Source organism: Sturnira hondurensis, unplaced genomic scaffold (genome assembly GCF_014824575.4).
Source record: "Sturnira hondurensis isolate 20B ecotype Veracruz unplaced genomic scaffold, ASM1482457v3 Scaffold0004257, whole genome shotgun sequence".
NCBI lineage: Eukaryota > Metazoa > Chordata > Mammalia > Chiroptera > Phyllostomidae > Sturnira > Sturnira hondurensis.
Genome location: NW_028076888.1, coordinates 1,673,611 through 1,699,424, shown reverse-complemented (window position 1 = coordinate 1,699,424; position 25,814 = coordinate 1,673,611). Strand labels below are relative to the sequence as shown.

General features: G+C 59.2%; 2 protein-coding genes across 10 annotated transcripts in view; one reads left to right on the top strand and one right to left on the bottom strand.

The window, feature by feature from the left end:
* The window catches only part of CROCC (ciliary rootlet coiled-coil, rootletin), a 40,200-nt gene extending 21,895 nt beyond the window's left edge, over nucleotides 1-18,305 (top strand). For 4 of the 6 annotated variants that reach the window (XM_037045109.1, XM_037045111.1, XM_037045108.1 and 1 more), the window contains 17 exons: nucleotides 1,324-1,503; nucleotides 2,183-2,317; nucleotides 2,620-2,763; nucleotides 3,419-3,657; nucleotides 4,139-4,298; nucleotides 5,528-5,695; nucleotides 7,139-7,487; nucleotides 11,760-11,929; nucleotides 12,038-12,158; nucleotides 12,470-12,633; nucleotides 13,688-13,903; nucleotides 14,462-14,686; nucleotides 15,046-15,195; nucleotides 15,511-15,711; nucleotides 15,913-16,044; nucleotides 16,738-16,917; nucleotides 17,666-18,305. In XM_037045109.1, coding sequence (XP_036901004.1) covers nucleotides 1,324-1,503; nucleotides 2,183-2,317; nucleotides 2,620-2,763; nucleotides 3,419-3,657; nucleotides 4,139-4,298; nucleotides 5,528-5,695; nucleotides 7,139-7,487; nucleotides 11,760-11,929; nucleotides 12,038-12,158; nucleotides 12,470-12,633; nucleotides 13,688-13,903; nucleotides 14,462-14,686; nucleotides 15,046-15,195; nucleotides 15,511-15,711; nucleotides 15,913-16,044; nucleotides 16,738-16,917; nucleotides 17,666-17,752 — 3,021 coding nt within the window. In that variant the 3' untranslated portion in view covers nucleotides 17,753-18,305. Of the gene's footprint in view, nucleotides 1-1,323; nucleotides 1,504-2,182; nucleotides 2,318-2,619; nucleotides 2,764-3,418; nucleotides 3,658-4,138; nucleotides 4,299-5,527; nucleotides 5,696-7,138; nucleotides 7,488-11,718; nucleotides 11,930-12,037; nucleotides 12,159-12,469; nucleotides 12,634-13,687; nucleotides 13,904-14,461; nucleotides 14,687-15,045; nucleotides 15,196-15,510; nucleotides 15,712-15,912; nucleotides 16,045-16,737; nucleotides 16,918-17,665 lie in introns of all 6 variants that reach the window. The other 2 variants (XM_037045113.1, XM_037045110.1) reach the window with 2 other exon arrangements.
* Nucleotides 18,306-18,995: 690 nt separating this feature from the next.
* MFAP2 (microfibril associated protein 2) lies at nucleotides 18,996-25,472 on the bottom strand. 4 transcript variants are annotated; one of them, XM_037045114.1, is made up of 10 exons: nucleotides 25,405-25,472; nucleotides 23,935-24,080; nucleotides 23,030-23,104; nucleotides 21,394-21,483; nucleotides 21,148-21,174; nucleotides 20,958-21,044; nucleotides 20,787-20,831; nucleotides 19,973-20,060; nucleotides 19,686-19,759; nucleotides 18,996-19,499 (listed from the first exon to the last, which is right to left on the bottom strand). In XM_037045114.1, exons 3-10 carry the CDS (start codon nucleotides 23,064-23,066, stop codon nucleotides 19,396-19,398), a joined length of 552 nt encoding a protein of 183 aa, XP_036901009.1. In that variant the 5' UTR covers nucleotides 23,067-23,104; nucleotides 23,935-24,080; nucleotides 25,405-25,472; the 3' UTR covers nucleotides 18,996-19,395. The 4 variants fall into 4 exon arrangements, with proteins under 4 accessions (XP_036901009.1, XP_036901013.1, XP_036901010.1 ...); XM_037045118.1 differs by having other exon boundaries at nucleotides 21,394-21,480; XM_037045115.1 differs by lacking the exon at nucleotides 23,935-24,080.
* Between the last annotated feature and the right edge of the window lie 342 nt (nucleotides 25,473-25,814).

The window sequence follows — 25,814 nt, the reverse complement described above, 5'->3', positions numbered from 1 at the left end:
GGGAGGAAAACACTGGGGGCTCCTTATCAAACATACGGCTTCTCAGGCCCCAGATCTGGTCCAGCCCTGGTGATTCTTATTTAGGAAAGCACTTTCATTGGCTAAGAATTGCTGTTTGCATATGAGGGATCACCCTAGGACCTGCACACATACTAGGAAAAGTGAGGAGCCAGGTCACTAGAAGACAGAACGGAGCTGTCTGAGAACACTGGCCCTGGAATTACATTGCCTGGGTTTGGACCTGCTCTAGGCCACACACTGGTTATATTGCCTGTGGTCTCCTCGACTTTGTTTCCCTTCCGTAACCATGGGGACAAAGGTCGTAGAGGGGGTTGTGAGCAGGAGCTGAGATAGCCCATGTGGAGGGTTATTGCGGTGACTGGCACTTGGTAAATGCTCCGTAAATGCTGCTTGCTGTGATTATGGTACTAGGTAGGACAGGCTTCGGGACAGGGGACCTGTGTCACTCGTCCTCGACAGGGCTGCCTCTGTCAGAGGTTCAGGCTTTGACTACAGGGGTGCCATTCGCTCTGACCCTCCAGCAGGTGGCAGCGAAGCACTTGAAGTGTCACCAAGGTGCCAGGCACCACCCTCAGACCCTAGGTGGGCCACTGGTTCTTTGCCTGTGAGTTCTAGCCAATAGTCCCCAGGGAACAAACTCCTGTGCCGTCTTTATTCTTCTTGCCCTGCCTGACTTGGCGTCTTAATTTCACCAACTCTTCTCTTTTCTGCCGCTCTGCCACCCCTGACCCCAAACCCCCTTCATTTCTCATAGCCAACGCCGCTCGGCCCCGACCTGCAATCCTGATCCCTCTTCCTCAGCTCCTGAACAACCTGGTTGAAAGTCTAGATGGCTGCTTGTCTTTCTGGTTTAAGGTTTTCTGTCGTCGCCACCGTCTTCAGAGTCGGGCCCGTCCCTCCTTATAGCCCACAAGGCCTTGCTTGGCCCGGCCGCTTCCTGTGGCTCTGGCCCCCTTGCTCACTGCAGTCCGAACTCCAGTGGCCCTTCAATAGTGTGATTTCCCTGTATGTGGTGTTTCCTCCTCCCTCCGTGCTGTCGTCTCGGGGGCTGTCCTCTGGGCCTGGGTTCTTCCCCTCCCCCCTCTCTTCCTGGCTGGCTGCCGCTTATCTCTCCTCCCGGAAACATTCTCTGACCCCGAGGCCAGCACTGCTGCTCCTAGGGGCTCGCGCACCACCCGGGCATGTCCCTGCCACAGCCCTTGTCATCTGCCCGATCTGTAGTCTCCTGGGCACCTGTCTCTCGGGGTCTGGGGTACAGGTGGCCCTTGCCTCGAGGGTCACATGTGTGGGTCTGGCCCCCAGGCCGCGGCATGGCGGGAGCTCGAGGCCGAACGGACCCAGCTGCAGAGTCAGCTGCAGCGGGAGCGGGAGGAGCTGCTGGCCCGGCTGGAGGCCGAGAAGGAAGAGCTGAGTGAGGAGATCGCTGCCCTGCAGCAGGAGCGCGACGAGGGCCTCCTCCTGGCCGAGAGTGAGAAGCAGCAGGTGCGTGAGCCGTGGTGCGGGGCCCAGGTTCTGGGGCCCGTTCCTGCTCAGCCACCCAGCAGCGAGGAATGGGGGTCCCTAAGCCATGCCTGGTACACGGTGGAGCTCGCTGAGTGGCGGCCAGGGTCGTGACACCACGAGCACTGATTTCGGGGAAAGCCGACCCACATTCTCCCATCTTCCCTCCCGCCCCAGGCTGGGCGTGGTGTGGCATCCCCGTGGCTGCCTTCTGAGCAGTCCCTGCAACGCCCACGAGTATCAGCTGACCCTCCTCAAAGTAAACTGACTCCAGACTCTCCCGTAATGCCATGGAGACAGGGCAGACTGCGTCTTTCTCTTCACCAGCTGTGTCACCCTGGGCGAGTCACTTTATCTCTTTGAGCCTCAGTTTCCTCATCTGTAAAGTGGGAATAATGACAGGCCCTGCTTCAGGGTTGTTGTGGCCAGTTAGTGGGGGATAAGTTGTGTCCACGTCCAGAGTTACTATTACTTGAATCCTTTTCTGGGATTTCAGGAGGTGAGCCCTGGTGACCCAGGTGAGCCCTGGGTCTTTCTGTGGTGGCCCAGCCATGGCCTCCGAGTCCACCGTGGGCGCATTTTCCAGGCGCTGGGGGAAAGGCTTGAGCCTGCCCCCAGCACCAACCAACCCCACAGGCCCCTCTTTCCCTGCCCCTGCCAGGCCCTGTCACTGAAGGAGTCCGAGAAGACAGCACTGTCGGAGAAGTTGATGGGTACCCAGCACAGCCTGACCACCATCTCTCTGGAGATGGAGCGACAGAAGCGAGACGCTCAAAACCGGCAGGAGCAGGACCGGGTAGGCAGGCTGAGCCGGGGGGCCTCTATCTGAGCCAGGAGACTCAGCCGTGTCTGGAGGAGCCCCCTGTTTAAGGTGGGGGCACGGCTCTGCCCCGGCGAGCCCCCAGTCTGAGGGAGGGAAGAGCTACTCGGTGCCTACTCTCTAGGCACCGAGGGATGGCAGAGGGTCTGGCCAGTGAGTGGGAGAGGCCATGCTTGGAGCTGAAAGTGGACCATTCAGCTGGCCCAGCAGGGATCACCGAGATCGTAGGGGGATGAGGAATGGGGCACAGCAGCCTCTGAGGAGCCCATCTGCCCTAGAGCACCATGAACTCCCTAACGTCCGAGCTGCGGGACCTACGGGCCCGGCTTGAGGAGGCTGCCGCGGCCCACGCTCAGGAGGCAAAGAGGCTGCAAGAGCAGGCCCGAGACCTGGGCAGGCAGCGGGAATCCTGCGTGCGTGAGGTGAGCCGCCCACCCCATGCCCTTTGGGGTGGCACCCCGTACATGCTGCTGGGTACCTGGTTCCGTGGGGGCCCAGAAAAATNAGCTGCGGGACCTACGGGCCCGGCTTGAGGAGGCTGCCGCGGCCCACGCTCAGGAGGCAAAGAGGCTGCAAGAGCAGGCCCGAGACCTGGGCAGGCAGCGGGAATCCTGCGTGCGTGAGGTGAGCCGCCCACCCCATGCCCTTTGGGGCGGCACCCTGTACATGCTGCTGGGTACCTGGTTCCGTGGGGGCCCAGAAAAATGTAAGGCTCATTCCTGGACTCAAGGATAAATGAACACCCCTCAGGGTACCTNCCCCCCCCCCCCCCCCCCCCCCCCGAGAAAGGAGGCAGCAAGCATCTCCTAAGTGCTTGTTATGTACACATGGGAACTTGGGGCACTCAGGAGGGGCTGGTGGTTTCTGCTCTCTTGGTGTTGTCCCTGGGACAATCCTGATCACTTATTTCACACCCAAACGCTGCTAACTCCAGCTTGCTTCACTCCCAGTCATAACTCACGCCTGTGGTCTGAGTCTGCGCAGAGCAATGGGGGAGGTGCCCCATGGCCAGGGCTGCGGGATGGGCTGGTTTCCACCAAGGCCCAGCTTGAGTGGAACCGGCCGCCGTCCTCACAGGCAGAAGAGCTTCGGACTCAGCTGCGCCTGCTGGAGGATGCCCGTGACGGGTTGCGGCGGGAGCTGCTGGAGGCCCAGCGCAAGGTACGCGAGAGCCAGGATGTCCGCGAGGCCCAGCGGCAGGAGGCCGGTGAGCTGCGGCGCGGCCTGAGTGAGGGCGCCAAGGAGCGCGACGCCCTGCGGCGGTCCAATGAGGAGCTGCGGGCTGCCGTGAAGAAGGCGGAGAGTGAGCGGATCAGGTGGGGCAACGGGAGGGGTCAGACCCAAGCCCTGTGCTTCACATTGAATCTGGTCCCTAGAAGCTAAGTTCGCCCCCGAGGGTTAGGGGAAATGGCACAAAGTGGGGGCTCTTTGCTCTCGAATCAAGCCTGGCACTTGGGTCGATTTAGGTGATTTTCCTACCTGAGGGAAGGAGGCAGTGGCAGTGGGCAGAGTTGGGTCCAAACTCGGACCCCGCCTGGTGGCATCACCCTAGAAACTAGTGTGTGCCCCGCACCCTGGTCACTGGTCCACCTCTCCCTGTGGGGGGCCTGGGCCCAGCCCCAAGGGGCTTCGCCCAGGACCGGGCCACATGGGCAAGCAGCACTTGGGACACCTTCAGGCCAAGAGCCAGGCAGACCCATTCCAGGGATCACGGGAGGGGACTTTTGTGTAGAGCTGCACACTGTCCTCTGTCCAGGACCTGGGGCTGCCTCTGACCTCTTCCCCTGCCCTTTTCAGCCTGAAGCTTGCCAATGAGGACAAGGAGCAGAAGCTGACGCTCCTCGAAGAGGCTCGGGTGGCCATGGGCAAGGAGGCTGGGGAGCTGCGGGCTGGGCTGCAGGAGGTGGAGCGCTCAAGGCTGGAGGCTCGGAGAGAACTGCAGGAGCTCCGGCGGCAGGTACCCTCCGCAGCCGGCGCCCTCCCTGGGCACTGGCAGTGTGGCCCATTCAAACTTTGAAATTGGAATTTTCCATAATTTTCCCGCGTCAACATTTAAGCATTTAAAAGTGCACTATTTCCAACTATTTAAAAAGGTAAAAACCATCTTAGCTCAAGGCCTCTCAGAAGCAGGCAGTCGGTGGAATTCAGCCTGTACTTTGCTGACCCATGAACTGGATGATCAATCTCCAAACTCATCAACAGGAGCAAGCATTTAACAAGTGCCTTCTGTATACAGGGCACTGCCATGGACCCTGTGCCCACAGGCACTGCCACTCTGGAATTCTCCCGAAAGAGGAAGCAGCCCCAGTTGGCCCCTAGGCTCTACCTTCCCCACAGACGGCACAGCCTGAATACAAAGCCTTTCCGCCTCCTAGCTTGGCCGCTTCTACCCAGGACCTTCCTGTTGGGCTGAAGTCCTGGAAGCCACAGGAGTCCCTGAAATTGAGTGCCAGGCTCTTGCTGGGTGCTTTGCATGCCGCAGCATGATCTCCTGTTCCCCTCACTTTAGCACTTGGGTAGGCCTTGCCCCTACCTCTGTGGGGAAACAGGGGCTTAGAACTTACCTTAGCATTCCACTTGTCTGAGATCAAATCCCAGTCTGCTGCCTGGGGGCTGTGTGACTTTGGGCAAGTCACTTCACTTCCCTGAGCTTCAGTTTTCTCATCCTTTAAACAGGGACAATGTTAATCCCTACCCCATCTAGAACTGTGTTAAGATGAAATGAGTTAATATGAGTGAAGTGCTTAGAACAGGGCCGGACACTGGGTGAGCATTCCCTGGTAGTTAGGTGTTTGCACAGGTGGGAGGTGGTCCAGGGAGCTGTGGCTTCTGCCTGAAGAACACTTGGGGGCTCAACTCCCTCCCCGACTCCCCGTGAGGGACAGGTATGATTTGGTGGTGAACTGAGGTCATCGGTGCCCAGGTACCTGGCATGGCTCATGCTCATTGGATGTAACTGGGGCAAGCTCCTGGTGGATTTGGGGTGGTATTCAATGTACATGTCCCTAGGGCAATGGGTCCCAAGTGGCCCCTATGCCAGGCCCGGACCAGGCAGGGTCTAGGGGCAGAACTGAACAGGATGCTGTGGGAACCTTTGAGCACTCACCTATAATACCCAGGGTTAGAGGGGGCTGTGCATACTGAGAATGGGTCCTAGGTCCTACCCGTGTCCTCGTTCTCTCACAGATGAAGATGCTGGACAGTGAGAACACCAGGCTGGGCCGGGAGCTGGGGGAGCTGCAGGGCCGCCTGGCGCTAGGCGAGCGGGCAGAAAAGGAGGGCCGGCGGGAGGCCCTGAGCCTCCGACAGAAGCTGCTGAAGGGTGAGGCCAGCCTGGAGGCCTTGCGACAGGAGGTAACTAGGTGGGTGGGCAGGCTGGAGGGGGAGGGTCCTGGGGGCAGTCGCTGCTCTGTCCCTCCCTCTTGGGAGAAGCAGGCCAGGACTCTAATGCTGGAGTCATTCTAAGAGACCAATACCTAGCACTTGTCCCTGTCCCCTATTCCTTGAGAGTCTTCCCCGGCTGTAATAATAATAATAATAACAACAACAGCAAGAACTTTGTAGTAGGAGTCGGGGGAGCATGGGGAGAGGGGAGCTCTATAGGTATAACTTTATTGGGTTCTCCGAGAAGCCTCCTGAGATAGGCACAGTTAGGCCCATTTTACAGAGAGAACCAGACACTAAGGCTTGGAGAGGTAAGGGTTCTGCCTAGGATCACACAACCACGTAGGTCTGTCTGACTCCAGAGTCTCCCCTCCGCCTTTGCTGGCTGGTTCACTACATCGAATCTACTGTGTGACCTTGACTAAGTCACTTAACCTCTCTGTGCTTCAAAGCACTCATGGGATAGGGCCTAGCCCAGCAGGGGAGGTGCACAGGGGCTCCACCCAGCTCCTGGCATCCAGGCGCTGCTCGGTAGCAGTGAAGCTGGTGACTGGGAGAAGTTGACTCATTCTCCGTATCAGAGAGCTGCGTCTCTGTGTGTGTGTGTGTGTGTGAGAGAGAGAGATCATATACTCTGTCAGTAAATAATTTTGTAGTACATCCCCCCCCCCCCCCGCTGTGTGATTTATTGATAAAGTATGTGCGCTGAGAGGCAGTGTGGTCTCGTGGTGCAGAGAGCAGGCCTGGGAGCCAGAGTGCCTGGTTTTGCCTTCCAATTCCTAGCTTACTAGTTGTTGGCCTTGGGCAAGTTACACCACAGCTCTGGGGCTCTGTTTCCTGCCTCAGTTTCCTCACTTGTAGAATAGAGGGGATTCGTAGTGGTGGAGTTGATGTGTTTTGGAAAGCACTCAGTGTCTGGCACTGATAAGCCCTGTCTATGTAAGTGTCAGCTGTTTATTACTCACAATACCGTGTACATTAGAAGTCACGGAAGGAGGAGATAAGTTCTTTAAGATTTTATTTATTTATTTTTAGAGAGGGGAAGGGAAGGAGAAAGGGAGAGAAACGTCAATGTGTGGTTGCTTCTTGCACATCCCCTACTGGGGATCTGGCCCTGACCCAGGCATGTCCCTGACTGGGAATAGAACTGTGCGCCCATTGGTTCGCAGGCAGGCACTCAATCCACTGGGCCACGCCAGCCAGGGTGAAGAATGGAAGAGATAAATTCTAGTAGTTTTCTCCCACACCTGTGAATGGTCTTCTCCTCTTTGGATGGAGACCACTAAAGGAACAGGTGTTGTGTGCGCCACTTTGGGGTGGGTGGAGTCGAGGCCGGCTGGGCCTGGGAGATGGGGCAGCAGGTTGGGAGGCGGCCTTGCTGACCCTCCCCTCCGGGCTTCACCCCTGCCCCAGCTCCAGGGAGCCCAGCGGAAGCTGCAGGAGCAAGAGGGCGAGTTCCGGGCCCGCGAACGAGGCCTTCTAGGCAACCTGGAGGAGGCTCGCAGTGCGGAGAAGCAGCAGCTGGACAATGCCCGCAGCCTAGAGCTGAAGCTGGAGGCGGCGCGAACAGAGGCCGCGGAGCTGGGGCTGCGGCTGAGCGCGGCCGAGGGCCGAGCTCAGGGCCTGGAGGCCGAGCTGGCCCGTGTGGAGACCCAGCGGCGCGCGGCCGAGGCCCAGCTGGGCGGCCTGCGATCAGCCCTGCGCAGGGGCCTAGGTCTCGGTCGCACGCCCAGCCCCGCCCCGCGGCCCGCACCGGCAGGAGGTGAGCTAAGATCCTAGAGGTGCACAGGACGGAAAAGTGGAGGGTGGAGACGCCTGGTTCCGCCCCTGCCCCCCTCCCCCCCTCCCCCCNCCCCCCCCCCCCCCCCCCCCCCCCCCCCCCCGCAGGACTAGTTCTCCTCTGCTGGGTTCGTCCCTTCCTTCCTCACCAGCCTCTAATGCCCCCTCTTTGCTCGTCGCGGACACCTGGCTGAGAACCGCCCATCTAGGCCCCAAGTCTTAGGTCACTTTCCATCTCCGTGAGTCTACGCCCCTCTTTTGACGTAGCTCGGCCCCGCCCCCTTGCCAAAGCTTGGCTTTGCTGATCCAGGCTCCCTGGGTCACTTCTTGTTAAAGGGGCTGGAGGTTGCCTCTTCTTGTTGCCCCTGACTTCTCTGAGTCTTTGGGCATCCATCCTCCCTATTGACCCCTGCCCTCTCTTTATCAGCACCCCATCCTCTTCAGCTCCACACCCCTCCGTGTCAGGCCTTTGACTTCCGAGTCTCCCTCAGGCAGATACACGCTCCGCCAAGACCCCTTCCAGGGACCCCTTCAGTAAACCTGCTCCCAGCCCCACCTGCTCCCAAGGCGCGGAAGATGGCGCTGGGAAGATTCTCGCTGTGCTTCAGGGGGTGTGAGCGCCCCTGTAGGGAGCGTTCATCTCGTCTCAGCCTGGCACAGGCTCGCCATGATTCCTAGGGCCCTGACTAGACCCAGGGGGATCCGAGCAGGGCACAATGTGGCCTGTGGGGTAATGAGTCATTGCCTTTTCAAATCCACAGATTTAGACCCAGGATCTGGTTTGTTCACACAGCTACTCAGTATTTACGAAGCACCTGCTGTGCGCCAGACGTAATCGAAGCGCTGGGGTTGGAGCAGTAAACAAAACTGACAAGCCTTTCCTTTCGTGGCGTTTGTAGTCTGGGCAAGGGAGTATCAGACAGGAATGTATGACAGAAGTGAACTACAGCATGTACTGGGTGGGGCGAGGGCTGGAAAACAGGCGACGAAACGTGAGTTTAGGCACATTGCAGGTGAGAATGTAAAATGGTGCGGCCGCTGCGGAGAGCAGCTTGGCAATTTCTCAAAAAGCTGACCCCAGAATTACCATAGGACCCGACAATTCCACTCCTAGGCAAGTCCCCCAAAGAATTTAAAATAGGGACTCAAACAGATCCTTGTACCCCAGTGTTCATAGCAGCCAAACGGTGGGAGCAGTGAGTGTCCGCAGACATGTGAGCAGGTGAACGAACATGTGGATCCATGCAGAGGAATAGCGCTCGGCCCTAAAAAGGAAGGACATTGTGACACATGCTGCAACAGGGACAGACCTTGACAGCATCGTGCTAAGTGAAATAAGCCAGTCCCAAAGGGCAAATAGCGTGCAGTTATCGCACTTACATCAGATGTCTAGAATAGCCAAACTCACAGAGACAGAAAGTAGATTAGAGGCCATGAGGGGCTGTGGAGAGTTATTGCTCAGTGAGCACAGTCTCTAGGGTGCATTAGCTTCCTGCGCGGCTGTAACAAAGAGCCATCAGCAGCGCCTTAAACAACAGGAATTCCTGTCTCCATTCGGGAGGCCGGAAATCTGAGATCAAGGTGTGGGCGGGGCCCTGCTCCCTGTGCCGGTGCTAGGGAGGCGCCCTGGCCCAGGCACCCTGGTTTCCAGTAGTTCTTTGGCTGTGTCAGCATAACTCCCACCTTCAAGTGGCCTTCGCCTTGAGTGTGTGTCTGAATTTCCCCCTTTTTAAAAAGATTTTTTTATTTCCTGGCTGGTGTAGCTCAGTGGATTGAGCGCAGGCTTATGAACCAAAGCATTGCTGGTTTGATTCCCAGTCTGGGCACAGGCCTGGGTTGGAGGCCATATCCCCAGTATGGTGTGTGCCAGAGGCAACCACACAGTGATGTTTCTCTCCCTCTCTTTCTCCCTCCCTTCCCCATCTCTCTAAAATAAATAAATAAATAAAATCTTTTTACAAAGATTTGTTATTTATTTTTAGAGGAAGGGGAAAGGAGGGAGAAAGAGGCAGTGAAACATCATTGCGTGGTTGCCTCTCGTGAGCCCCCTACTGGGGATCTGGGCCCGCAATCCAGGCGCATGACTGCATGACTGGAAATCAAACCAGCAACCCTCTGGTTCACAGCGGGGTGCTCAATCCCCACTCCCCCCCAAGATTTTATTTACTTATCTTTAGAGGGGAAGGGAAGGAGAAAGGGAGAGAAATACCAATGTATGGTTGCCTCTCGTGTGTCCCCTGCTGGGAACTGGCCTGCAACCCAGGCATGTGCCCCGACTGGGAATCGAACTGTGGTGGTTTGGTTCGCAGGCCAGCGCTCAATCCACGGAGCTACACCATCCTAAGGGCAAATTTCCCCTTTTTGTAAGAGCACCCATTGTATTGGAGGAGGGCCTGCACTACTCCAGTAAGAGTGCATGGTAACTAACGACATCTGCAATGACCCTGTTAGCAAATAAGGTCACGTTCTCAGGTCCCAGCANGAAAGAGGCAGTGAAACATCATTGCGTGGTTGCCTCTCGTGAGCCCCCTACTGGGGATCTGGGCCCGCAATCCAGGCGCATGACTGCATGACCGGAAATCAAACCAGCAACCCTCTGGTTCACAGCCGAGTGCTCAATCCCCTCCCCCCCCAATATTTTATTTACTTATCTTTAGAGGGGAAGGGAAGGAGAAAGGGAGAGAAATATCAATGTATGGTTGCCTCTCGTGTGTCCCCTGCTGGGAACTGGCCTGCAACCCAGGCATGTGCCCTGACTGGGAATCGAACTGTGGTGGTTTGGTTCGCAGGCCCGCGCTCAATCCACGGAGCTACACCATCCTAAGGGCAAATTTCCCCTTTTTGTAAGAGCACCCATTGTATTGGAGCAGGGCCTGCACTACTCCAGTAAGAGTGCATGTTAACTAAGGACATCTGCAATGACCCTGTTAGCAAATAAGGTCACGTTCTCGGGTCCCAGCAGTTAGGACGTCAGCATGAATTTCGGGGAGACACAGTTCAACCCATAAGAGGGATGATGGAAAGATTTGGAAACAGTGGTGATGGTTGTGTGATGATGTGAATATAATTAATGCCACTACATAGTACACTTAGAGATGGTTAGAAAGGCATGTTTTATATATGTTTTGTCAACAATTCTCTTTAAAGATAAGGCAAGGGAGGGGCTGCGGTGCGTGGGAGACAGGGAGAGCCCCACGGAGGAGACGGTGGGTAAGGGAAGGATGGCAGAAGAGACTCAGGACAAGTGGAGGTGACTGTGTGCTGTGAACACAGCGACAGAGCAGCCGGAGTGTAGGGAACAGGGTGGGAGGAGTGGGGGGTGAGGACATGGGGACAAGGGACCTGCTCAAGTAGTCCTTGCAGGGCACTATGAGAGTGCTGGCTTTTACTCTGAGAGGATGGGGGTCCCGGGGGCAATGGGTGAATGTCCTGCTGTGGGTTCCTCGGGTGCTGACAGAACTGTGGGCCAGACTGGGTGTCACTTGGCAGAAGCGGGAGTAAGCTAACAGGCTGAATCCCATCCTGCAGTTCCGGTGTTGACCTCTAGGTGCCATCCTGTCTCTGTTCATTCTGCCCCTCCCTTCACTTTGAGCCCTCGCAGCCTGCACAGCCCACGCAGTCTGTGAAGGGGGGACTGGTCTTTAGTCCCAGGGAATTACTATGAGATGGAAGGAGGTAATGTAGGAAAAGCAATGACGCAGTGCCAGCTCTCAGTACAGGACGGTGTCGAGGTGATGGAGTGTCCACCCTTGGACTGGGCCCTGGGGACACAGCCCTCATGGCTGTGTGTGGAGCAGACATCAGAGCCCCACCAGGGTGGGACAGGGTCACCCCAACACAGTCTGGGATCAGGGAGGCCTTGGGGAGTGCCCTTTACATTTAGATCTGAGGGAATGGGCCAGGCAAAGAGAAGCTGTGGGGAGAGAAGGGAACAGCATATACGAAGGCCCTAGTGCTGGAGAAGGGAATGTTCTAGAACGTGGGAGCAGAGGGTAATGGGGTATAGCCAGCTTGTGAGAGGCTCATGCTGGAGTGAGCACCGGGGCCTCTAAGTGATGGCACAGGAGCTGGGCTTGACTCTGAGGGCGGCTGGGGCTGCTAAAGGGTGAAGCAGGAGGGTGAGGGGACCCGGCTGAGGCCATGGGAAGCTCACGTGGGCTGCTGGGATGGGGAAGATGCGTCAAGAACTTGCAGGCAGCATCCTGGCAGGAAAGGCCAGTGGCTGCCGCATCCCTGAGCACTTCTCCTCCTCTAGGAAGTGGGGAAGGACCCCGCAGCCCCAGCCCCTTGGAACGCAGCCCTGGATCAGAGCCACCATCCCCAGGATCTGCTACCTCCCCAGTGTCTCCAGACTTGGACCCGGAGGCTGTGCGGGGGGCCCTCCGGGACTTCCTGCAGGAGCTTCGGAGCGCCCAGAGAGAACGGGTGAGGCTGGTGTGAGTGGCTGACTGGGGAATTAGTGGCTGAGGGCCCAGTGAGGGGCTGCAGGTTGTCAGAGCAGGGGTCTTCCCTCCCCTGACTTTGGGACTGCAGGATGAGCTTCGGACCCAAACAAGTGCCCTGAGTCGCCAGCTGGTTGACATGGAGGCTGAGAGGGACAGCGCAACCTCCCGAGCAAAGCAGCTGCAGAAGGCCGTGGCCCAGAGTGAGGAAGGTGAGTCGGATCCCCCCCACCGCCGGGTCCTTGCTTTGTTCTCTCATGCTGTTGGCAGCGGAGGTGGGAGGCTGTGGGGTTTTCTGAGTGGCTCCCGCATCCCTGCCCTGGCCACTGTGACCCGAGTTGGGGGCTGTTGCCTCTGGAAGACCATCCCTGGTGAGCCCCACCCCATGTCCAAACTTACAGACCCTCAAGGACCCAGGGGCAGGTCCTCTGGTGGGTAGACAAGCAGGCCAGGCATGTTGTGGCCTAGCCCAGGGCTCCAGGCTATGCCTGGCCAGCTCTGACCCCTGGGGTGGGGGCCACAGCCCGGCGCAGTGTGGATGGGCGGCTGAGCGGGGCCCAGGCGGAGCTGGTGCTGCAGGAGGAGAGTGCACGGCGCAGCGAGCGGGAGTGCCGGGCTGCGCTGGACCAGGTGGCCACCTTGGAGAGGAGCCTGCAGGCCACGGAGAGTGAGCTCCGGGCCAGCCAGGTAGGCAGGAGCCCTGGGCAGCAGGGCGAGGGGAGGATCTGGGTGCTGAATGGATGTTTGTGAGTCCTACTGTGCACATCTCTGTTTCTGCCTGCCTGGGTCTCAGCATCCACTGAAGTGACCAGCCTATGAGTCTGTAAAAGCATAGTCAGGTCTACTGCCTTGTTCTGTGTTAAGATCACGAGACTGTAAAAGCAAGAGCTGGGCATTTGACCTTGATAGACCTGGGTTCAGGCCTGGCTCTGCGGTTTCTTAGCCTGTCCAAATCCTGTTTTCCTCATCTGCAGAAGGGGGAGACCAATAACTGCCTCACAGAGACGATGTCCATAAGCTCCCCACACATAGGCGGTTCTCAGAGGACCTCTGTTTCCTTCCTCTCTGTACGGCCCCTGGGTGGTGTTCTGGGGTGTTTATGTGTCTTTCATCTGTATGTCCATGTATTTGTCTGTGTCCGGGGCAGAAAGCACGGGCCCTTGTAGTGAAGGTCCAGGCTGCCAAAGACTTGAGTCCTTCTCACAGCCATGGATTCCCTCCCTTCCCCCCCTCACCCGGCCCTCCACTGCTGTCCCCACAGCCCGCCCCTGCCTCTGGCTCTAGGCCGAGCTTGAGCGGGGTTGTTGTGTCTGCGGCTCCAGCTCTGGCCTCGGGCCCAGCCGCAGGGGCCGCAGGAGGAGGCCAGGAACAACGCTGGGCAGCAGCCAGAGCGGGGCTGCCGGGTGCAGACGCGGAAGGGTTGGGGCTCTGAGCAGGGCGGGAGAGGGGCCAGGCCTGGGGGCAGTTCTCAGGGCTGGTGACAGGGGTGGAAGGACCCCAGTCTGTCTTCCTGTCCTGTTCCAACTCCCCAAGCCTCCTTCACCATTTGAACTCATTTGGGGGAAGGAGAGGCATCGTTCCCTAAACTCCAGTGGAGCCAGGGCTCCTGCCTGACTCAACTCAGGTCACCCATGCAGCTTCTGGGCTGTTCCCCACTTCCTCCAAAAGGTCCCGAGGGGTGTGGGAGGTGTGGGGTGGGCTGGACAGCTGGGACCTGAGCCCTCCCCCACCCATTTTCTAGGAGAAAATCAGCAAGATGAAGGCCAATGAGGTGAAGCTGGAGAGTGACAAGCGGCGCCTGAAGGAGGTGCTGGACGCCTCTGAGAGCCGCACCATCAAGCTGGAGCTGCAGCGGCGCTCACTGGAGGGGGAGCTGCAGCGCAGCCGCCTGGGCCTGAGCGACCGGGAGGCGCAGGCCCAGGTCCTCCAGGATCGGGTAGACTCCCTGCAGAGACAGGTGGGTCCCCACCCCCGCCCGCAGGCTCCTCAGCTGCAGGCCAGGTGCTTTACACAAACTAAGTAAACCTCCCAGCAATGCTGGGAGGTATTATCACGATCCCCACTTCACGGGTGGACGAACAGCAGCACAGGGGGGTGATGTCATCCCCCAAGATAGCCAACATTGGAATTTAGGACTGGTTGATGACAGATTCTCCACAAGTAGGAAGCATGCTGGACAAGTTAGAGAAGTAGATTTCACTCATTTCCTATTTTGCCCTGGCTGCCAGGAAGCTCGTTTCTAACTGGACTGTTCAGTAATTCTGCTGGTCCTGCATAATCACGCACCAAAGTTAAGAACAGTGGGTCTGAGACAACCAGGTTGATGGCACTCTGGGTGAGGATAGTTAGCCAGCAGTGGGGTGGCGCCTAGGTGGCAGTAAGCTGAGCCAGTAGAATGACATGGGAACAGCGAGTGTCAGGCATGAAGGTCCAGAGGGGGGTGGGAAGGGGTCGGCTTGGGTTGGGTTGGACCTTTCTTCTGGAGGCCACTTTACTGCCCTGTCTCTCCTGTCAGGTGGCAGACAGTGAGGCGAAGGCCGGGACTTTGCAGCTGACGGTGGAGCGGCTGAGTGGGGCCCTGGCCAAGATGGAGGAGAACGAGGGGGTCCTGCGAGACAAGGTGCAGGGTCTGACAGAGACTCTGGCCCAGAACAGTGCCAGCCTCACAAGCACCCAGGACAAGAATCTGCAACTGCAGAAGGCCCTGAAGGCCTGTGAACATGACCGCCACGTACTCCAGGTATGGGGGATTCCTGGGTGTCTGGCTGTGGGCGGACCCGGGGAGAGTTAGTTAGCCAATGGGGCAGTCAGTTGGAAACCCTAAGGAGCCAGTCAGTGAGAGGGAGGGGTGAGCTTAATAAGAGCATCAGCCAGTAAGAGGAGGCTCTGGAGGGAGCACTAAGAGAACAGCCTACTAGTACCGGCTTGGAGGGACTAGGTGCAAGGTTAATGGGGAAACTGTATATAGGTCAGCAGGCCAGGCCTGCTATCTGTCATCTTCAGGTGAGGTGACTACCTGTCTTACGGGCTTTGAAACTGGCATGAGATAGAGAGTAGAGGCTGTGTCCCAGCTTGGCACCATCGATCCCTGTCCCCCAGGAACGGCTGGAGGCTGCTCGGCAGGCACTGTCGGAGGCCCGGAAACAGAGCAGCTCCCTGAGCGAGCAGGTGCAGATGATGCGGGGTGAGGTGGAAGACCTGGAGCTGCAGCGGGTGGAGGCTGAGGGCCAGCTGCAACAGCTACAGGAGGTGAGGGCCAGGGTGGGTTCCTTCTGTCCCCAGGATGCTGAGGCCTTTAGGATGGGGTGGCGACCTTTCCACCTATCACAGCCTCATCCCAAATCCAGGTCCAGCCCCCTGGACAACCCACAAGCCCAGGGAATGAAGCACGATACCCTTATTATAGAGATGGAGAAACTGAGGCCCAGAGAGGAGAGCTGTCTGGCCTCAGGTGACAGTTCCCGGCTGTGTGAGTGGGCATGGCAGGCTGGCTTTGTCCTCCCCAAGCTTCAGACACACATGCTGAAGCCCAGGGGAATTAGGGACTTGCTGGCTTTTGTGCAGGTGCTGCGGCAGCGTCAGGAGGCTGAGGCTGCGGCCCTGCAGGCCGTGCAGAAGCTGCAGGGCGAGCGGCGGCTGCTGCAGGAGCGCCTGGCCAGCCTGCAGCGCGCCCTGGCTCAGCTAGAAACTGAGAAGCGGGAGGTGGAGCGGTCAGCCTTGCGGCTGGAGAAGGACCGGGTGGCTCTCAAGAGGACACTGGACAAGGTGGGCTGCTCCCCGGGGCCTTTCCCCTCACTTCGTCTAGGCTTGGCCATGGCCAGTCCCAAGTGCACATCACTAGGGCCCAGGAGCCTCTGGTACCCCTGGTCCCGCTGCCTCGAATCTAACACCCCTCCTGGAGCATCCCCCTTGGCAGACCTCCCTCCACCCCGGGCACCCTGCTCCCCTCCTGCTCTCCCCACCCAGGCAGAGCGGGAGAAGCTTCGCAGCCACGAGGACACAGTGCGGCTGAGTGCAGAGAAGGGCCGCCTGGACCGAACACTCACGGGGGCCGAGCTGGAGCTGGCCGAGGCGCAGAGGCAGATCCAGCTGCTAGAGGTCCCAGCCCTAGACACCCGCTGTCCCCCAACCCATGACCCCACCCTCACCCTAGCCAGAGGACCAGGCTGTCACAGGAGCTGCTGATAGCTCGGCCAGCCCAGAGCCCACAGGCTGTGAGCCCAGGCCCTGGGGTAGGGGGTGGGGGGTGGGCAGCTCAGAGTGAGATCCCGGGTGTCACAGTCTGGGGGTGCTCTCCAGAGTGCAGAGAAAAGAGATGCTAATGGTGGGCTAGCACCTGAGCCTGTGTGTTCATGTGTGTCATGGATGTGTAAGGCAGGAGCGTATCTCATATTATTGTGCATGAACCTTTTGCACAGGTGTGGCAAGTCTGTGTATTAAGAATATGGTATATCTGTGTGCATGTTTGTGTACAGGTGTCTTCATGTATGTGGGAATAGGTGTTTGTGCACATGTATGTACCCATGTGAACACAAATACTCACATGGCTGTTTTGGAGCCTGCGTGTGTATGGGCCTGCATTTGAGTACATCAGTGTGTGTGTGTGTCTCAGTAGGGGTCACTAGGTACCCTAATCGAAGGCCAGGAGGGCAGGGGTGGGGTCGGGACAAATGGGATCTCAAAGTTCCCTCTGTATCCCCTGTCTGCACTGGCCTTTCTGCGAGGTCCCCCAGGCTCCCGCCCTGCATGCACACGTGGGGCCAGACTCCAGACTAACGGCCTCTCCTGCAGGCCCAGGTGGTGGTGCTGGAGCAGGACCACAGCCCAGCCCGGCTGGAGGCGGAGGAGCAGCAACAGCTGGAGCTGCAGCAGGAGGTGGAGCGCCTGCGCAGTGCCCAGGTGCAGACTGAACGCACCCTGGAGGCACGGGAGCGGGCCCACCGGCAGAGGGTGCGTGGGCTGGAGGAGCAGGTACTGAGGCCTGACTGGGCTCCGGCCCCTTCCGCTTGGGCAGCTGGGCCAAGAGGGGAGTGTGAAGCTGGAGAAAGAGGAAGGGAAGGGGGAGAGGCCTAGGTGTGACCTCTTGGGTATAAGCAGTCTGTGGCACCCAAAACTGAAGTGGTCAGGTGGTGTCAACCATGGCTGAACATGGGCTTAAGTGATGCCATTGGAACCCAGTCCCCTTGCCATGGCTCTGCTCTCCTGGCTCTAGGAAGGGCTACCCTTTCCCAGGGCAGCACAGGTGGCCTCAGCAGCCCCAGCCTTGGGTCATCCCAACAACCCTTGATCCCAGAGGAAAGTGGGGGAGGCATTTTTTCTGAGAGCAATAGCAAGAGTCCCGGGGATGCTTCTCATTGACCAGCTGCAGTCCCAGGCCCCTTCCTGACCCTCCCCGACCTCATCAGGTCTACAGGGCAATGCTGGTTTGGCAAGCCAGGCCCGAGTCACAGGTCCATCCCGGGAGTCAGGCCAGTGCCAGGCCTGAGTGATGAGGGTGGGGATAGGGCGGGCCCCAAAGAGATGCCACATAGTCAAAGGACACCTGACAGTACCATGGACCCGAATAAGGAGGGAAGAAAACACCCGTTTTTTTATGAGACCTGCATCTGCCTGGAACAGGTGGCACTGGTCCCTCCTGGGGTCTTGGCTGCAGTCACCCCCTTTTCTTTGAGATCAGGCTGAGAACCTGGGCTGGCTCTACCTTCTCTTTCTTCTCCAGGTGTCCACACTGAAGGGACAGTTGCAGCAGGAGCTTCGAAGGAGCTCAGCATCCTTCTCTCCTGCCTCTGGGGCCCCAGAGAAATGAGACCCTTCCCCCGCTGGTGGCTGGGGCAGGAGAGAGGCCTCCTCTCCAGAACAATACACCCAAGGGCCTGAGCGTGTCAGGGCCCCCAGAGCTCAAATGAGGGTGAGGAGGAGCCGGGCTGGCAGTTCTGAGAGGCGGGACTCCAGTGCCAGGCCAGACCCAGCACCGGCTTCCCAGCATCATCGGAGCCCCCTGCCATCTGTGGGCCTCGCCTCCGTCCAGTGTCCCTCCCCGGATGAACCACTTCGGGTTGTACACGATCCTCACTGCATGGCTGAGCCGAAGCCAGGGGTCAGGGAGACCCTGTCGTCTGTGGCCGGCCCTGGAGCATGGGCCCACGGGAAGGCGGAGGGATGCCTGGGCTTCGGGCAGGGGTCAGAGACCCAGGACCCGCCCTGGCTTCCCAGAGGTCTCTTTGCCTTAGTTCAGAATGTTTGTCAGGAAATTCCTCAGAGTTCGGAATCCCTGTATTTTTATACCTTTTTATAATGTTAACTGTTTGGAACTGTTTGTGTTTTTTATAACAAGACCCCATTTTCTAGAAATGGTTTTGTACAGTTGTGTCCCGTTGCTATCCATGTGCCTCGTCCACCTGGTAGACGGGAGGGAGACAGGCAGGGCCTGGGGCAGGAGGGATGGATGGACTCCATCAGAATCAGGTTCTGCCCAGCTCCGCCCCTTCTAGCTGTGGACCCTCCAGGCTGAGTTTCCCTGCTGGGAAGATGTGCACACGACGTGCCCTCCCCAGAGCCCCGTTTGGAAGGTTAGATAGGACGGAACGGAGCAGCCACGCTGGCCTGGGCCCACGGGCCCGTCAGGGCGCCACCCTGGCCTGCCCCGCTTCTGCCCTCTGAACTGCACCAGCCCCACCACCTCCCACCCAAGTCCCGGATCTCACCGTCCACCTCCCTTGACCTTCTGCTTTGTGCCCTACAGTCACCCGTACACTTCCACACTGGTGGCCTCCTGCCTTGGTCTGCACCCCTCTGGTGACGGGGGATGGGTCCTGACAGTGAGAGAGCTGTGTTCCTGGACCCTCTGCTTATGATGAAGCCCTGCGGGCAGCTGTCATGGCCCGTCTCTTTGGCCGGTCAGAACTGGGGAGGCAGGGCTGGACAGCAGAGGCACAGGGCAGGTCGCCAGGACAGGCCCTTCCTGAGAGACCAGGAACCTCTCAGAGAAGACGGACAGTGGTGGAGGCACCTGGCCACCCAATTTGTAGTCTCTGAAAAATGACTGAATCTTTTGTAAAAACTTGTTTTTAATTTTGTAGAAAACAGAGGTGGTCTATGCCCCGGGGGGCTGTAGGGAATCCAAGCAGACCAGCTGGGGCGAGGGGCATAGCCTACCTCAGGTGCTGGGGGGGACTGTCCTCAGAGGGACTGAGAAGGCACATCGGAGGCCCAGGCCCCACTGAGAGGTTGGGGGGCTCCCTCCTGGGGGCAAAGACTGTGCATTGGGGAGCCCCCACTGTGCCTGAGGGGTGGCCACAGGCTGGGGAGGGGCCGGAGACAACCCCTGGCTGCAGTCCACTAACTTTTTAGTGAATAAAAGGGATGTCAGGCTGGGAAGGAAAGCACCAGGTCAGGTGGGGCCTGAGGCCCGGATCTGAGGGGGTCCAGAGCTTGGGGGCCAGCTGTGCCCTAGCAGCCCCCGCAGCTCCTGGCACAGGAGGTCGCCACAGATGGGCACAGGCCGCTGCTGGCCATCACACCACATTTGGAGAACTTGTCTCGGCACAGGTCAGCTGTTGGAGGTACAGAAAGGAAATGGGGGTCAGGGTGGGGCTGGGTGATGGCAACTGCTCCCCATTCTGATTTCGGGGTCTCCTGGACGTGGCGCCCGCACGTGACCCGTGTTTCATACACGTGGACAGGCAGACACACACTGAGTGAGCCGGGACAGGGAGAGGGTGGTGGCGCAGGCTGCCTACCTCGGAGGAGCTCCTCGTGGGCACAGACTGTGCGGACGCAGATCTCCTTATTGATGACGTACATTCGCCGGAGGCTGGGGGGGACAAGGCCGGGGGAGGGGTCAGCCCTGCTGCCACCCAGCCCTGTGGGAGAGCCCACAGGACTTGGTATTGGAGTCCTAGAGCCCCAACCCCAGGCCAGGGCTCAACCAGGGTTGAGCTCAGCCTCAGGATTCATTCTCCTTCCCCAAACTCCACCTGGAGCTTTCCCCTCTGCCCCTTGCCCCCCTCGGCCTGCCTGCGCTCACCTGTAGAAGCAGACCTCGTTGAGACACTGTTTGCAGGGCTTGTGGATGGAGTAGAGGCGGGTGCACGGGTACTGCTCCTCACGGCAGTCTGGGTGACAGGTGGGGTCAGACTGGGGGGCTGTGGCTTAGGGCTCAGAACTAAGGGGGAGGGTAGCCCGTAACCTTGCCCACCAGAGACTGGCTCTCATCTCAGGGTCTAGGTAAGCCCTGCACCCCCTGGCCTAGACCATATGGCACCCACAAACAGAGATACACGTGCAATACAGGCGTACACAGTGTTGTTGTCACTGAGGCAGCCGGATTTTATACAGTGTATTTACACATATACAAATTCACAACCACGCTCAGAAGCATGTACTCAAACACACATTCATTCAAACACAAAGCCACGCTGACCTCACAGGTGCACACACCACTACATGGAGCTCACAAGGGTCTGACAGGATCCTCATAGTCTTGCTCTCTCAGGCTCCTGGTTAGAGCAGCCTGGGACCCGCACTGGGCTTCCTGCTCCCTCCTCACCTGCCTGCCAGCACACTCCCTGCCCCCAACATCTGGAAGCAGGGGGCCCCTCCCAAACTTGCAGCCGCCTCAGCCTCCAGCCAGGCCCAGGGGGGCCGGGGGATCTCCCAGAGCTGCCCAGGGGGTCCTGGGTGGGCAGTCTAAAGCAGGGCCACCTCAGTAAGCCCCGAGCCCTACCACCCACCTGGGCAAAAGCCCAGGGCCTGGCAGTCTGTCCTACCAGCATCCTGCCCCACTCCACCCTAACCTCAGGGGCTGTGCCTGTCTCTCTGGCTGTCAGGAAATCTCTTACCAAGAGGCCCAGGCTCCGTGGGCTCCGTCTCTGCGTTTCCTGGCTCTGGTGTTGGGAGAGGGGCAGGCAGAGGCCACTGAGAGAGGCCAACTCAGGGCTCGGCTCAGTCCCCTCTCCCAGCCCCGGCACAGATCCCGCCACCCCCAGGGCTGACCGGAGCTTGCGGCCTACCGAAGGTGGGGGCCGGGATGACTTCCTGTTGGACTTGCTGCTGAGACTGGAACTGGAACTGCTCCTCGGAGGGCCGAGGAGTGGCTTCTGCACAGGACGTGGTAAGGGGTCTTCTCCTTGCCCTGCCTTGCTTTGCCCGCCACCCACCTGCCCGGGTGTCAGCCCGCCCTACGCAGCCCCTGCCCTTTACCTTGGTAATCATAGTAGTCCGGGGTGTCTGAAAACAAAGGTGAATGTGGAGCTGGGGTGCGGCAGGCTGGTTCCCAGCTCCGGGGACAGAGGAGGTCACAACTGAGCCAGGAACGCCCCCCCACCCCACCCGGGTTCCCATCACCTAACCCCACCGGGTCTCTGGCCGAGCCTTTGCACATCTGGGGAGCCAGGCCTTGATGACATGGCAGGGCCGGGAGGGACTGGTGGGGGGACAAGGCCTTACCGATCTGGTCACTGTAATGGGGGTACTGGACGTGGTCTGGGAACGGCGGCAGTGGGTCCAGGTCATATTGCCCCTGAGCCAGCAGGCCTGCTGTGGGGAGACAAAGCAATGGGGGTATCCCACGGGGACAGCAGGGTGGGAGCCACTCCTGGAGAGGCAGGCCTGCAAAACCCTAAGATCCTACAACCAGACTCTTAGACCCTCAGGGTGCAAATGCATCCCTCAACCTTTAAGGTCCTCATACAAACTCCAGGTCCTGTGTCCCCTCGTTGACCTCGTCCTGCACCCTCCCTTCCCCCTCCCCCATGCTGGCATCCTGGCCGTTCCTGGAACTTGGCACTCTCTTGTCTGTCCCAGGGCCTGGGCACCTAACTCTCCCTAGGCCTGTAATCCTGGTCACCTTCTTCAGGTCTCAAGATTTCAGCCCTGCTGAGGTTCTCGCTGGCCCACCTCCCACTGTTCTCATCCTCCCAGTATTTCCCTGCAGCGCTCTGCAAACTCCAGGTTGTCAACACAGCCCTCCCTCGCCTAGACTGGCGGCACCACGAGGGGAGGGCGGGGACTCGTCTGCCTGGTTCATCGCGGTATCTATCCCCAGGGCCCTGCCAAGGGCAACAGTGGAAAATTGTAACAGTGGAAAATCATGACCCACCCCACCATGCTTTCGACATCGTTTCTGTAAGTGCTGACTCTGACCAGTATGTGGCTTGTAGATGAACAGCATGCTTGTCAGAGAATCCTAGGAACTAACTTTGAAAGGTACAGATTCTGACCTTCAGGCATCCCAGCTCCGGGAGATGTGCTGACTTTCAGCCATGGAGCCAGGGTGACCTGAAGCCGGGATGACATGAATCCAGGCTGACTAAACCAGGATGCTGCCCATCGGACCGCCGCTTGCCGTATCGAAACGGACCGTGCTCGTCGTCTGCACGCAGAGAGCTTCAACCCCCTCCCTTGACCCCTGTCTGTTCCCCTCACCCTGCTTGTAAAAACCTCTGCCTCCACTGAGATGTGGAGCTGCGCTTGGAGACACGAGTCCCCCATCTTCCAGATGCCCGCCATCTGCAAATAAACCACTTTCCTTGACATCAGCACCGGCCTCTCGAGTACCGGCTTTCGCAGCAGCCGGCCCTGCATCAGGTCGCACTGGTGCCTGGCAGAGTAGGAGCTCAACAGATAGCTGTTCAAAGATGCAGGTTGGACCTGTCGGGGCCTTTTGATCCCCGTTGATAACTTCTCACTTGACCACCAGGGACCCCTCTAAGGTCCAGACTGTATAGGGTGGTGGGACCCCAAATGGGCCTAGACTCCTTGCCTTCAGTACCCTCAACTCTCTACACATCAGCTCCTGGGAGGGTGACCGAGTGAATGGAAAAGTGTGGCCTTCTGCTCTTGGGTATGTGCCCACTCTCCAGAACACTGCCTGTCTGCTGCCGTGGATGGTGGGGTGAGAGCCCAGGAAATGCCTCAGACCCTGGGATGGGCTGGCTAGTCCAGTCTGTGGTCCAGGAGGCAGGAGGCAGGAGGCCCTGGGACACGGGGACCTGAGTTCTGGCCATCAGGCACAACAAAGACCCCACACCCTCACTCTCACCCACATAAGGGGACCCCTGCACCACCTCCATGAGCCACTTACCAGGCAGGAAAAGCAGGAAGAGGTAGGCAGCTCTCATGGCTACTGGGTGAAGCGGGCTGGGCTGATGTCAGACAGCTGGGAGAAGGGAGGGGGTCAGACCGCATGCCAGGCCCACTGAGCCAGGATGGCCAAGCCCACCTCCACTCCCCAAATCAGTCTGGAGGAAGAGTCACCCGGAATAGAAGCCACACACAGGGAGGGCCCAGAGTCTGGAGAGGAAACTGCTTTGAAGGGACATCTGCTATCCCTGATGGTTCACCCAGGGCTCAAGCCCTGAGGGACAAGGCCTCCAACGTGGCTCCAGGGCTGATGTAGAGCAGACCCTACCTGCCCTGCTCAGTCAGGGGACATTTCTAACCCCCTCCCAGCCCTGACCTTGCTCTCCTTGTCCACCACCATGCCCAGCTCTGGTTCAGCACCTCCCCAAGTGCCCAGTACATTGAGCATGTAAATCCCTGACCCTGGGGCCCATGTTTGGGACCCCAGCCCTGTCCAGTCAACATCACAGCCCACACAGTGGCATCTGCCAAACCCACCACCTGCTCCCAATTAGCCCCTAGGCCTTGAGCATCTTGCTCAGCAGGAAAGCACATGCGTGCATAGGCCCCAGGGCCCCTGAAGGCGGCCAGGCCTGGGCAGGGCTCCCACCCCCAGAAGATTCCTCTCCTGCCAGGCCTCCCAAGACCTGGCTGTGCATCAGGCTCACGAGACTGTGGTCTATTTGTCTGCAGCAGCAGGAAACACTTAGGGTGGAGTCTGAGGAGGGCTCCTCCGGCTCCTAGAAAGGCAGTGCTGGAGGGAACCATGATGTCACCCAGCCTAGGGGTGCTGAACCCCCCGACATCGGAGGAAAAGTATTGTATATGTAGTTTGGGGGGGACAGAGCAGTGATCCACAGCTCTCACCAGGCTCTGGAAGTTTAAGAACTCCTGGCTGAGTCCAGCGTCTGGCTTCTGGCCCCACAGTGGACTTGGCAGAGTCTCCGGGTCCCCAGGTCCGGGCCCAGCTCAGCAGAGGGCAGCCGCAAACAGTCAGCCTTCTGCTGGGAGGCCTGGGAAGGGGCCCACGGGCTCACTTACCCAGCAGCGCCCCCTCCCTGCCACAACACAGGGAGCTCTTCCCCACAGCTAACTGGAAACCTAACTTTGACACACTTCCCTCTGGGGGTGTCTAGCGAGAAGGGAAGAAAAGAGGCAGAAGCAGGTATCTTGACCCCTTGTTCCCCAGTCCCGAGTCTTCTGTGACCCCTGCCCATCTCCTGCATTCAATGTCTCTCTCCCTCCCTGAACCCTCCGTGCAGCTGCGTGAGGCGGGTGAGGACACCGAGGTGGGACAGGGTGGGTGCAGGAGATGAGACTCAGGATTCAAGCTGCCCCTCAGGCGAGGGACATCTGGCTCCCCACAGCCCCATTCTGAGTCCCCTTGGCCTCCTTCTGTAAGAGGGGCTGAAAGACCTGGACCTCCTTCCTTGCAGCTCCCTACAGGGCCACACTCCCCGGTCCTCATCCCTGGGGGCTGATAGCACCAGGCTCAGTGGGGCTGTGGGCACCAGGAGGCGGCCCTGAGTCGAGGCCTTAGGGTTTTATAAGTGGGGTGACCTCTGTCCCCAAAGCTCCTCCTTGGCCTCTCAGTCCCCTGCATGGAGTCTAGTCATTTCCCCTCCAGAAGGTCTGGCACCCAGGCCCAGGCTTCTTGGGCAAAGGGGCCTCTAGGGCAAGGGGAGTGCTTGTAAAGAGGGGAGTCCCGTGGGAGGAATTAATTGACCGAGGGAACAGCTCCAAGTACTTCTAGACTATGGATTTCGCGGGCGTGGGGGAGACTTAGGACCTGCTGCAGCCGCAGCTCCGCTCCCCTTTGCCTTCCTCGTGGGAGGGGGACCAGCAGGGCCTTCCCAGAGCCTCCTGCTCACGCTCCTTCGGAGGGAGGCGCTGCGGAGGCCGGGCTGGGGTCGGACGGGAGGAAACCAGATGTTGCGGTCCGCACAGCTGGGAACAATCAGCCGCGGCCGGCGCGCTCTCCCGGTCTCTGATCTCCCTTTGTCTCTCCGCGTCTCGGGGCTCCCGCCACACACCCCCACCCCACCCACCACATTCCAACCTCCCAGGGAGAACAAAAGCCGTTCCCAGCCCCGACGCCCCCATTTCTGGCTCCCCCAAACTCGGACTCCTCTCCCTTCCCAGTCCGCGTCCTCCCCTCAAAGCGATCTCAAAACTTTCTAAGTGGCCTCTTAGCATCTGCTCAGACGGCCGGGGTTCAGGGACACTGGCAGCGGCCCCCAGTAGCGGGGACACGCGGAGCCCCGCACCGCCCCCCTGCCTGCGGCCCGGGTCCCGCGAGGGCTGCCCACGGAGTCCCGCAGCCAGGCCCTCGCCTACCTGGCCGGGTCACTCCGCTGCAAGTCCGCCCGCCGGAGCCGCCCCTTTGCCCGCTGCGAGCCCTGCTCGGGGCCCCCGACGGGCCGGCGCCCGCCCTCCAGCCCTGCATCCGCTGGGTCCTAACGCGAGAGCCTCCGCTAGGGCCGCCGCGCCCTCCGGTCCCCACCGGCTCCTGGGGGCGCCCGCCGAGCCATCGTCAAGTCTGCCCTACACTCCTACTGTGCAGAACGTCTCCTCCTCCTCTCCGCATCGCTTCTGGCCCGCAGTCAGTGGCGAGGTGGGTGAGACGGATTAGTTACCCCATTTTACATTGGAGGAAACCAAGGCTCCTAAAGGAGTTCGCCCAGGGCCGCTCAGCTGGAAGTTGAGCCTTGTGCTCCCCTCTGGCTTCTCCCAGCTTCGAGGACACC